This window comes from Panthera pardus, unplaced genomic scaffold (assembly GCF_024362965.1).
Source record: "Panthera pardus isolate Hobbes unplaced genomic scaffold, ASM2436296v1 HiC_scaffold_26, whole genome shotgun sequence".
Taxonomy (NCBI): Eukaryota; Metazoa; Chordata; class Mammalia; order Carnivora; family Felidae; genus Panthera; species Panthera pardus.
In genome coordinates this window covers 6441983-6455093 of record NW_026526832.1, presented here as the reverse complement: position 1 = coordinate 6455093, position 13111 = coordinate 6441983, and the positions used below count along the sequence as shown (strand labels likewise).

The 13111-nt window shown below is 39.0% G+C and overlaps 1 protein-coding gene across 3 annotated transcripts in view; it reads right to left on the bottom strand.

Moving 5' to 3' along the window:
- KCNG3 (potassium voltage-gated channel modifier subfamily G member 3) overlaps nt 1-13111 on the bottom strand; it is a 56464-nt gene that overhangs the window by 3043 nt on the left and 40310 nt on the right. For 2 of the 3 annotated variants that reach the window (XM_019446326.2, XM_019446331.2), the window contains exon 2: nt 7999-11712. In XM_019446326.2, the coding sequence (XP_019301871.1) occupies nt 11067-11712 (646 nt within the window). In that variant the 3' untranslated portion in view covers nt 7999-11066. Of the gene's footprint in view, nt 1-7998; nt 11713-13111 lie in introns of those variants that run through there. The other variant, XM_019446339.2, reaches the window with a different exon arrangement.

Sequence of the window (13111 nt, the reverse complement as noted above, 5' to 3'; positions counted from 1 at the left end):
TGGGTTGGCGTTCTGCGCAATCTCCCAGCAGAACAATTATGGCACTTTCAACATCTCCTCCTCAAGAGAAACTGCCCTGCCCACAGCAATATCCCCGCCTCAGAAAGATTGCTCTCCCCGAGCCTGGAGGCCCGGCTTAGAAAACCACTCCCATACCTTAGTGATGGTAATGCTACTCTGGAATTTGAACCGAGAAAGAAGAATCAACCAGTGTGTACCAGGTGAAGGCAACACCGAAGGGGTGCATCGCTGAGGGAGGCCATCTCCGAGTGGCAGAAGAGAAATCAGAACCGCCAGACTCAGGCAGCTGCTGCTCGGTCTTTTACAACAAACACCCATTACTTCTGGGGCCCACAGGTTCCCTGTGAAACGTGAACCCATAAATACAATGAGACTAATGTATTTTTGAGTTACTGCTAGTTACACTTTTTTTCTCTCAATTTTTTTTTAATGTTTATTACTGAGAGAGAGAGACAGAGTGTGAGCGGGGGAGGGGCAGAGAGAGAGAGAGACACACACACAGAATCTGAAGCAGGCTCCAGGCTCTGAGCTGTCAGCACAGAGCCTGATGTGGGGCTCGAACTCACGAACAGTGAGATCATGACCTGAGCCGAAGCCGGACGCTTAACCAACTGAGCCACCCAGGTGCCCCAGCAAATTTTGTTTTTTAGGATGACCAACTAGGGTCAGAGATTTACTTTCAGAATAGTTAATAAAAGTAGTAAGTAAAAATAAAAGAATGGTTAAGACATTAGTACATTACATTTTATGAAAAAGCTGCCATAATTCTCACTACCCTGTAAATATAAGGAACGATAGTCATTATTATTCAGTGACTAGCAATTGGGAATTCTACTATTCCTAAGAATGGTTGTTATGAATAGTACTGAATACATTTGTAGCAAAGAACACCTCTCTTTGAAACTTTTTTTCCTAAACATTTTTAGTAAATAACACTACAAAAGTAGGGTGTCCAAAATCCTGGATCGTAACTCCATCGGGTCTGATGTCCACATTTGTACTGAAGATTATTAACATTCACCCAGCATACTCGTGAGATTTATTAAAACTGTAGTCAGTAACCAAAGGCCTTTGGGGCATATGTACAAAAGTAGACAGCTGTTAAGTATTCAGTCAAATACCACATTAGCAATATGACTCGTAAAAAAAAAAAAAAAAAAATGCCAGTGGAGCTCTACCCATTAAAAGTCAGACTTTGGGGCGCCTGGGTGGCTCAGTCGGTTAAGCGTCCAACTTCGGCTCAGGTCATGATCTCGCGGTCCGTGAGTTCAAGCCCCGCGTCGGGCTCTGTGCTGACAGCTCAGAGCCTGGAGCCTGTTTCAGATTCTGTGTCTCCCTCTCTCTCTGACCCTCCCCCGTTCATGCTCTGTCTCTCTCTGTCTCAAAAATAAATAAACGTTAAAAAAAAAAAAAAAAAAAAAGACTGCAAAACGCGACCTTGTAAGTGATCTTTCAAACCATCTGGGGAAGCGTTGTTTACGGATAATATTGAGCTTTCCTTCAATTATTTTACTGACATAATTTCCTAGAGGAATTTCACAATGATTATATTCACGGTGAGGGATTACGTTTAAAAAAATCTGGGCTTAGTATTTGTGAAAAGGACCCTCAGGTTAAACCAATAACAAAATGAATCTTTTGCACAGAACGGAATGGGTTTTTCAAAGGGTACCTGCCAGGGTGAGGCCAGCTGACAGTCACCTCTGTGGGCCCCACAGGGCCCAGCACAGTAGTGATACTTGTTAGGCAAACCCTCCTACTATGTGTACACAAAGGATTTAAATAAATAAATAAATAAATAAATAAATAAATAAATAAATAACTTTCCTACAGCAATGCCACAGGTTAATTAACTATCAAGTCTTGTTTTGGAGAGGACTCCCTCCCCGTCCCAGTAATTCAGTGATTCTTGCACTTCCTGTAAGTACTATGAAAGGATGTGGACTTAACACACGCTAGGAAATCCAGTCCCCGGGAGTGCACAGAGGCTCCCTGCTTCTTGAGCTTTTCTACCAAGGTACCCCCAAGACAGGCGGAAGAGAACTGCACGCAAGAGCAAGGACTGTTCATGGGGATGGAGCGCGCCTCTCTCCACCCACTGGCATCCTGTCACCATTCCTGGACTATCTGAGTATGAGAAGCACAAGGTCAGGTAATAAAAAGGCATTAAAAAAACCCAACCAACAGAAACACATTATCTTTCTTGTGTCTGTGCGTCTCTGTATCTTTAGGCAAGTGAACACAAACTCAAATTAACTTGAGGTAATGAAGAGAATCGGTTTAATAGTCTTAGAAACCATTAAATGTACATCAATTGATGAACCGTAAAAAGCATCAACAAGCAATTCTATGGCTTCAACCCGATTAGTTATCTTGTAGAGAGTTGGAAACCCACTTCAACAAAACGTATTTCCCGACACTGACAGTACAACTCAACTCACAATAAAATCTACCCATCTCTTCATTAAAACACATTTCTACAATCCAAAAACCTTTCATGATAAAGCACTGAACAAACTAGAAATACAGGAAAGGTTTCTCAACCCGTTCAAGAGCATCTATGAAAAACCCATAGCGAACATCATACCTAATGGTGAAAGACTGGAAGTTTTCTCCCTAAGATCAGGAATAAGACAAGGATATCCACCCTCACCACATCTATTTGAGACTTTTAGCGAAGTTCTAGCTGGGGTAATTCAGTAAGACAAAGAGATAAAAGGAAGGAAGAAGTAAAATTATCTCTCTTTGCAGATGATATGTAAAAACCTGTGAAGAATCCTCAAAAAACTATTAGAACTATCAAAGCTCAGCAAGGTTCCAGGACACAAGATCAAGATACAAAAATCAGTTGTGTTTCTATACACTAGCAATGAATAATCTGAAAATGAAATTAAGAAAGCAACTGCATTAACAATAGCATCAAAAAGAATAAATACTAAGAATAAATTAAACCAAAGAAGTGCAAGGCTTCTGTACTGTAAACTATAGAACACTGAAGGAAATTAAACAAGACTTAAGTAAATGGAAAGACATACTGTGTTCATGGATTGGAAGACTCAATATTGTTAAGAGGGCAGTACTACCCTGATTGATCTACATTCTCAATCAGAATTCAATGCAATTCTCTATCAAATTTCCAACTGCCTTTTTTTGCAGAAGTGGACAAGCTGATACTAAATTCATATGGAAATGCAAGAGATACGTAACAATCCTATAAAAGAAGAACTCACACTTCCTGATTTCCAAACTTACTCCAAAGTCTTCTCTGTGGTTCTGGAATAACAGACATATAGATCAATGGAAGAGAACTGGGTGTTCAGGAGAAATAAACACATACATCTATGGCAATCTGATTTTTGACAACTATGCCAATACCACTCAATGGTGGAAAAAAGTGTTTTCAATGGTAGAGGAACAACAAACAGGATACCACCTCGAAAAAATGAAGTTGGACCCCTACCTCATACCATATACAAAAATTAACTCAAAATGGATCAGATCCCTGAAAATAAGACCTAGAACTATAAAATTTTTAGAAGGAAACATAGGAGTAAATCTTCATGACCTTGAGTTTCTTAGATACAACACCAAAAGCAGAAGAGACAAAAAAGATAAACTGGATTACGTTGAAAATTAAAACTTCTTTGCTACAAGGTGTGCCTGGGTGGCTCAGTTAGTTAACCAACTCTTGGTTTCAGCTTGGGTCATGATCTCACGGTTTGTGAGTTTGAGTCCCATGTCTGGCTCTGTGCTGCTGGTGTGGAGCCTGCTTAGGATTTTCTCTCTCTCTCTCTCTCTCTCTCTCTCTTTCCTTGCCTCTCCGTCTTTCTCTCTCAAAATCAATAAATAAACTTAAAAAAAAATTGCATGCAAATGACATATCAGATAAAGGGTTAGTATCCAAAATCTATAAAGAACTTACTAAACTCAACACCCCAAAAACAAATAATCCAGTGAAGAAATGGGCAAAAGACATGAATAGACACTTCTCCAAAGAAGACATCCAGATGGCTAACAGACACATGAAAAAATGCTCAACATCACTCATCATCAGGGAAATACAAATCAAAACCATAATGAGATACTACCTTACACCTGTCAGAATGGCTAACATTAACAAATCAGGCAACGGCAGATGTTGGCGAGGATGCAGAGAAAGAGGATCTCTTTTCCATTGTTGGTGGCAACGCAAGCTGGTGCAGCCACTCTGGAAAACAGTATGGAGGTTCCTCAAAAAACTGAAAATAGAACTACCCTACGACCCAGCAATTGCACTACTAGGCATTTATCCAAGGGATACAGGTGTGCTGTTTCGAAGGGACACATGCACCCCCATGTTTATAGCAGCACTGTCAACAACAGCCAAAGTATGGAAAGAGCCCAAATGTCCATCGATGGATGAATGGATAAAGAAGATGTGGTATATATACACAATGGAGTATTACTCGGCAATCAAAAAGAATGAAATCTTGCCATTTGCAACTACGTGGATGGAACTGGAAGGTATTATGCTAAGTGCAATTAGTCAGTCAGAGAAAGACAAAAATCATATGACTTCACTCCTATGAGGACTTTAAGAGACAAAACAGATGAACATAAGGGAAGGGAAAAATAATATACAAACAGGGAGGGGGACAAAACAGAAGAGACTCATACATATGGAGAACAAACTGAGGGTTGCTGGAGGGGTTGTGGGACGGGGGATGGGCTAAGTGGGTAAGGGGCATTAAGGAATCTACTCCTGAAATCATTGTTTCACTATATGCTAATTTGGATGTAAATTTTAAAAAACTAAAAAGAAAATTTAAAATAAAGAAAATTTAAAAAAATTTGCATGCTACAAATGATACTCTTAAGCAAGTGAAAAGACAACCCTCAAACTGAGAGAAAAGATTTGTAAATCATGTATCTGTTAAGGATCTGGTATCTAGAATATGTAAAGAAGTCTTATCATTCAACAATAAAAAGACAACCCGTTTTTTAAATGGGAGAATTATTTGAATAGACATTTCTCCCAAAGGTACATAAATCATTATAAGTACATGAAAATATGCTCAATATCATTAGTCATTAGGGAAATGCAAATCAAAATCACAATGAGGGGTGCCTGGCTGGCTTAGTCAGAATCTGAAGCAGGCTCCAGCTCACAAACCATGAGATCATGACCTGAGCCGAAGTCAGGCACTTAACCGACTGAGCCATCCTGGTGCCCCAATTTAATCTGATTCTGATTCCTATACAGGTATGCCCATCTCATAAGACCTCATTATTATATACATGAAAAGTCAAACCTAAAAAACATATGCTAGGGGATAATAACACAAAAGAAGGTTGACTCACAGGAAGGATTCCCTAATTGGATTCCTGTACACATCCATTATTGTGTATATGAAATATGATGAAGTTTACCAACCTTTTTTTCCATACGTTTGTAAACCTATTTATTACAAAAAGTGGGATGCACCTAATTATTTCTTGCATGCTACAGTCCTCCTATCTCTGCCTTGCACTGCAGCATATAAAGGTGCATACATTTTAAAAATGTATATAAGGGGCACCTGGGTGGCTCGGTCTGTTGAGTGTCTGACTCTTGATTTTGGCTCAGGTCATGATCCTAGGGTTGTGGGATGGAGCCCCACATCAGGCTCCGTGCTAAGCATGGAGCCTGCCTGGGATTCTCTCTCTCTCCCTCTGCCCCTCTCCCCCGGTCATGCTCTCTAAAATAAATAAAATGGGAAAAAAAACTGTAGCAAAAATTTAAAAATTACTTAAGAAAAAGACAAACATATATGTTGCTCAACTTCCACCTGATCTTTTTAAATTGAGTTAATTGGGAAAGTTAATAAAATGTGATTTCCCTTAAATCATTATAAGACAAATCTTATCAAGAAAGGGACCACGACCCATTATTCTAATTTTACAACTATGATTTCTACTATTTATAATAGTAAATAGTAGTTTATAATAGTAAACTTCCAAATGATAAGAAAAATTGAATAAAAATACAGATAAGAAGCTAGGCAGTTTATCTCAAAGCAAAAAATCTAAACTTTCCAATTCTGTCCTATGAACAAAAACCTTTCACTTGAAACTTACAAACCTTACATCAATTTCATGATTTTGCATTTTTACCTCCAAGTGTTTCATATAAAAGATTCGCTATGGCTAAAACAATAAAACAAAATAAATGCACGTATAGCTATGACCACACACACACCCCGCTTGTATCACAGTTCAGGATTTGTAACTCGAATACTATTCTCCACTAAAAACGTGGAATTCTCCTGCCTTCTGTATGGCAGAGAAAGAAAACACGGAAACCCACCAGAGCTGTCAGATCAAGCTTGTAGCACACAGCTAAAAAACATGTAAATTGAACAATTCATTGTATATTAATACAACAAAAACACCTGTCATTACTTATGTGTTCTTTCTTTAGAAACAAATCACCTTGGGGCGCCCGGGTGGCTCAGTCGGTCAAGCATCCCACTTCGACTCAGGTCACGATGTCTTGGTTCCTGAGTTCAAGCCCCACACCAGGTTCTCTGCGATCAGTGCGAAGTTCGCTTCAGATCTTCGGTCCCCCTCTCTCTGCCCGCCCCTGCTCGCAGGCGCTCTCTTTCTCTCTCTGCCCCTCTCAAAATAAATAAACTTTTAAAAAAATGAAATAATTAAAGTCTAAGGGGAGGGGAAACTACCTAATACAAAATTGTGTGAAATTTTAGTTTCAGTGTTAATACAATGTTGCATAAATAAAGCAAGATCACTTCTTCAGATATAAATGACATCGCATTACTTAGTTCTGGTAGGTGAACTCCAAATATTTATTCCCTCAGGCTTTCATTCACTAAATGTCATTTATGTTTTCACTATGCTTGGTATAGTGTTAAATCAAAGGATTCTCACCAAAGCTACTTTAATTAATTTGCTTAAATTATAGCATAAATGCAGATTATCAAGTTCAATTCACTAAAACAATAAACTGACAATTAAATTGACACTAATGGCCCAAAGTTTAAGTACTTACTGGAGGACGCCTGGGTGGCTCAGTCTGTGAGGGGCTCTGCCCCTCCCCTCCCTGCATGCCAGTGCTCGCTCTCTCGCTCTCTCTCAAAATAAATAAATAAACTTAAAAACTCTACTGAAAGTCTGAGTTCCCTATACACTTGTCCCAAGCCATCCTTCCTGACATCTAGGGTGTCTACAAGCAACATTTGCTCTTTATTTGACCTATAAGAAGGGGCTCCAAGGCCCCAAAGAAAATATTTAAAAAGAAATCCTTCATGCTTTCTGATGTTATAAAATAGAAGTATGTCCAAAGACTACTGAACTAAAAATCTGAAAATCAGGTTTCGGGGGCCTGACCTGATACTAGGGTGACCAACTCTCCCAGGTGACCATCTCTCTTGAGATGAAAGGATCTCCCCGGATGGGGGGACCTTCAGTGGTAAAACGAAGAAAGTCCCAGGTAAATCAGGATGACAGCTAACTCATAAGCCACTGGGAGCACAGTTCCTTGGCCGCTGACATTTGGACAAGATAAAGGGCAAAGGAAGGGGACGTGGTAGACCAGAAGGTCTCTAGGGCTCTTTAGTTCTTTTTTTTTTTTTTTTTAATGTTTATTTATTTTTGAGAGAGAGAGACAGAGCATGAGCGGGGGAGGGGCAGAGAGAGACGGAGACAGAATCCGAAGCAGGCTCCAGGCTCCGAGCTGTCAGCACAGAGCCTGATGTGGGGCTCAAACCCACGAACCATGAGATCATGACCTGAGCTGAAGTCGGATGCTTAACTGACCCCTAGGGCCCTTTAGTTCTAATTTACTGTCACACTATGAAATATTTACACCATATTTGTTTGGACTGTATATTGCATACTATAAGTGAATGTACATTTATGTAGGATCAGAGGGCTCTGGAAATATTTTGTGAAGCTATGTACTAAGTTTGGGGTTACAGAAGCTTAACAGTGAAGCACAGCTAGGAGGTTTCAGTTTTTTATTTTTCATTTCTATAACAAAGAGGAAAAATAAGGTGCTTTTAGAAAATATCAAGCCAACAAAGGAAATCCTTCCAACACCAATATCCAATGTAACCCCATCTTCCCCACCTCCCAGATCACAGGAGACCTAAGGAAGACATCTGGACCAAAACTTAAAAACAGAATACTACTTTGACTTACTGACAGCCACTGTGAAAGAACGTATTTCTACATTTTTTAAGAAAGGAAGAACTTACAAATGTGTGGTGACAAGTAACTGCGAAAACCAAGAGCCAAGCAAATGCAAATGCCAGTTTCAACCAGCAACCCACAGTACAAAAGAGCCATAAAAGAAAAAGATAAATAAGGCCTTGGATTGTTAAGAGTATGTTCGCTTTTAAAGGCATTCTGTAATTTGTATCTTTAATCTGGAAAAAACCCCACCATCTTAGAGGATACGAAACAAGATATACCTAAGGTTAAGTTACAATCTCACATGTGGTAAAACCAGAACCAACATTCGGGTTTCCTCTTTCCTCACTGAGCATTCTAATAATTTAGGATAACATCTGACTTACTGGTATTAACACAGATCCTAATGAAAGTATCTGTGCTGTGACGATGGAGTTATGAGAAACGTCCAAATGCACAACTAAAAAATCGCCCTACTGAATGGCTTTTTTAAAAGCAGTAACATTCAGGGAAAAGTTTCATGAAAAACGCCTCTGTTCCTCAAAAATTACAATGTCCATGATACAGTCTCTTAACTCATGAAGTATTCTATAATTTCTTATCACCATTCTTAGTAAATGGGTAGCTGGATTAGTCATTAGACGTCCTTGGTCTGTCACCACCAACAGGAGATTTCTTGTTCCTTAAGGGCAGCCTCAAAGTCTGTGTGTGTGTGTTCACACATGCGGCTCTACATGTGCACTTGTGGGTGTGGGCTTCTCCTTGCCTCTTCACACAGAAATCTCTCCCCCCAAATCAGTCAACGATAGCATGTGCCCAAACCTGTCACAGACGCTGTGGGGCTATGAAGGTGTGTGCTGGAAAGAGGGCCCCAGCCCTCAAGATAATTATAATTTATTTGGGGACATAAGACATACTTCCATGAAGGCTTCTCAGTGCCAGCAAAATGGATGGCTGCCATATTTTTATTAGTAATATGGGGATGCTTTCATCTGCATATTATTCGCATGAACCACAAGGCCCTAATCAAAATAGGTAAGAAAAAATAAATCCATGCCATTTATTTCAAATATATTAAAATACAATAAGTAGACAATAAATAACAGAATTTATTTTGAGTATATAATAAGCAGCATACCAATACCAGTGTGCAATAGTAAAAAAGATGGGGTGAGATTCTTTTCATGGCCAAAATGTCACATAAACTCAGAAATTAGGGAAAAGGAATGGTTTTGCTATTATTACCCCAGCAATGGCAATGGCAAAGAAGTGTGGCTTCTTGAGGCTTTTCTCAAACCCTAAACATGTGTTAAGAATAAGCTGCTGGGCTAAGTAGGTTTTTAGACATCCAGGTTTTGGCCCTAATTCCTCCACAGTCATATCCTCTCTTGCCCTGGTTGTCTGCTTGTGCTAGTTGACGTTTGAACTAGATGATAGCTAATATTTTTTTAATGAACACTTCTGTTCTGTAATAAATATATCCAGGCCCCATCTCCTCTCCACCCACCCTCTCCACTCCCACTAAACTGCAGTATATAACATTAAATTATTTGTGAATCTATGACTTTAATTTTTTGTGTTTATATATTAACTTCTTTATGGCAGCTGATTAACAAAGCAAAATCTTAATTCATATTGCTAAATTTTAGCACTAAACAGTCAACAGTTTTATATTATCTAATCCTAATAATCTACCCAGATTAATGTGGCATATTGTTCAATATTGTTACAAGAAGTTTTGGTGTAGCTGCAATTCAACATGGTGAAGCTCAGATCAAACAATTATGTATTCACTGCTTTTAGCTGGCTTAAAACTGGTTTAGCTACATAGCAACCAAGAGTAAGGAAATATTTAATTTCTCTTTTTATGATAATCCCGTGACAACATCTAAATATGACTTTGGTATAAAAAGGCTACATAAACATCCTTTCATCTGCTAAGTCTTATTAAACCCACGGAAAAAAATTAAGAGCAGAAGTAGATAAATACGGGTTGTAATATCAAACTATTTCTATTATCATTCCTATGTTGGAAATATTCTTGTTTGGACATCTGAATGTTAGGACAATTATCACCTAGTAACAGCAGTGAATGAATTCAAGTAAAATGAACTCCAATAAAATGCTAAAACAATACAAGCTCCCCTCATTCTGAAATACTCTGTTGAGTCACTTCAGTAAAAAGATAAAAGAAATCCAAAACGGAAAAAAGAAAACATGCTCAAGCTTCCGTAAAGCTGTGTGATAAGGTGAATAATAGAAACAAAAATAAATCAGGGAATTGAGAAATATGCTAGGAAAGTTTTTCAAATACTATCCTTGCTCATATCTAGCTCCATTATACAGTTTAAAATTTGGCCAAATTTTTAAAGTATTTGTTAAACAGTTCCTGCATGTGACATATGTTTCCAGGATACTTCTGACATTGATATGAGAGATTATAAAACATTTAGAAATAAAAATGTTACTCTCCAACAAAAAAAAAAACACTGTAACTTCCAAGCTTCTTCTGAATTTCATAAGATGGGAAAACATTTGGAAAATGGTACCTTTTGGCTTTAAAACGTTCACATACTATACTTTAAAACAAACACAAAAAGTGTAATTGTTCAAGGCAAGAAGAAGACAGGCATAAATAAAATAAGGTCCTAAAATTTATTCTAGGAGTCATTGTTTTCCCTTCACGGTCTCAATCCTACTTACTCCATTATAAGTACATTTTTTCACCCCTTCAGCTGGGAAGGGTAATTTTTACCCTACCAACATGATGGTAGTACCACTGCAGCACTCACCCAGCAAGAAGCACATGATGACTAGGAAGGAGAGTCAACTCTTTCTATCAAATGAAGTGGATGCAAGAATTGATTTGCAATGCATTAATTTAGGAACTCAGCAGAGAGGCTTCTACTATATCTAGCTGATCTAAACTTGAGCTCATGGTAACACTGCACGAAGCTATGGTAGATAAAAGTGATAGGTAATGCCAAGAGAACAATCCCACTGACAACACAAACTCCTCCAAGAATTCTTCCAGGCATGGTGATAGGATACATATCTCCATAGCCAACTGTAGTCATAGAGATAATCACCCACCAGCAGGCAGCAGGGATGCTGGCGAAGTCCTTGTTGGATGTTTCCAGGTCCAACCCATGTTCAAGAAGCTGAGAAAGTGCACTAAAGATTGCCATGGCAACACAAATGAAGACAAGTAACATAACCATCTCTCGATAACATCGTTTGAGAGTCAAACCAAGTGTCTGGAGACCAATGAAGTGACGGGCAAGCTTAATCACCCAAAAAATCCTCATCATTCTAAGCACCCTCAAGGTGACTCCAGCCCTCTGGAGTTGAGAGTTCTCGCCCGTAAATACTGTCATTAACACGGAGATGTAATACGGAGTGATTGCCAGTAAATCAATGATGTTCAGGGGTCTCTTGACAAACTCACACTTGTTTTTGGAGACGATGAACCTCACGATGCACTCTGCAGTGAACCAACCTATGCAGATAGCTTCAATTATCCTGTCAAGAGAACAAAGGGAGAATTGATCATTTTATTTTTAAACATTTTAACAGCTCTTAGATATCTTCAGATAATACTACATTGACATACTAATTCAGTTACTTTTTCCAGAAAACATAAAGAACAGACAGCATTACCAACATCATCAGACCCACCAGGACACAACAGAACAACAAATATAATTCAAATGAAAATTGAACTTGATAAAGTTTCTATTTATACACTGCATGTGGTACCACTATTTTTTGTTTTTTTTTTTTTTTGCTTGTCACCAATTCTTTAAAAAACTTGATCTCTTATTTGTTGTTTTAAAATTACCTTATATATGCAGCTAGCCACAATACGAAATGTTACTTACGCTGTGAGGACAGTTGTTCCCAACTGTGATGTCACTTATGATGTGGGTCAGAATGCCTTTGTTCCTACAGATGGTGGACACACCCAAGTTTTCATCAATTCACTTCTTGGTAAATAAGAGTGAACTCAAGATCATTTCCTAAAATGTTACTCTACTTTCTTTTCCTATAGGCGTGTGTGGGAAACACTGAAGCCGAGCCAGCTTTTTGGGCTATGCAAAAGTGCCAGTGCCCTCACCAGGATGGCCACCGGGTCATGACCATCCTCATCACAAGGGTCGCGGTGGAAAAAAGGCTAAGGACTCCTGCACTGGAGCAAAACGATCACTAAATTTTTCCCAAAGACCCAGCAAGTTTGTTTGTTTGTTTTCCATAGCTGTTTTTATGCAACACGTATTCTAAAATATAAGGCCACAGTTTACCTAGAGCAGTATTTACCAACCTTTCCACATCACTGCACACATTGAAAATAATAATATTTACATAGCACACTGTCAGCAACGGGCAGTATTCTCGAAGTAGAAGCCACCAGCCGGGGGGGTGGGGGTTGGGCTCTGGCTACCCTGGCCCTCGCCTGCACTCCTCAAGGCTGAGGAAATTAAATCTCAGCACACTGTTTTGGAAGCCTTGATCCAGAAAGGGAGGTAATTCTGAGGTAAGTTTTAGTCAGATTACCTTTTGAAATTCTAAGCAAAAGTTGTAATTATTACAGCATCATTTATTTTTTTCCACATAATTCTTTCCCACCACTGACTTACCCCCCGAACACCGGAAGAGAGAGAGAAGAAACTGGAGTAGGTGGGATGGGAGGGCCCATGGGGCAACATTCTGAAAAGAATGACAAGTGCATTCCACACATCACAAGTTGTGCATTCTACAAGATCACAATAAAATGAACCATGTTCCCCTACTGTAGGGTTGGCAGAACTGTAAAGGTTAATTTTATTTGCTTTCTTTTGAATAGGTAGTAGATTCACATGGTTTAAATTTAAAAGATGAGAAAAGAGAGTAAGGAGGGGTGCCTGGGTAGCTCAGTCGGTTG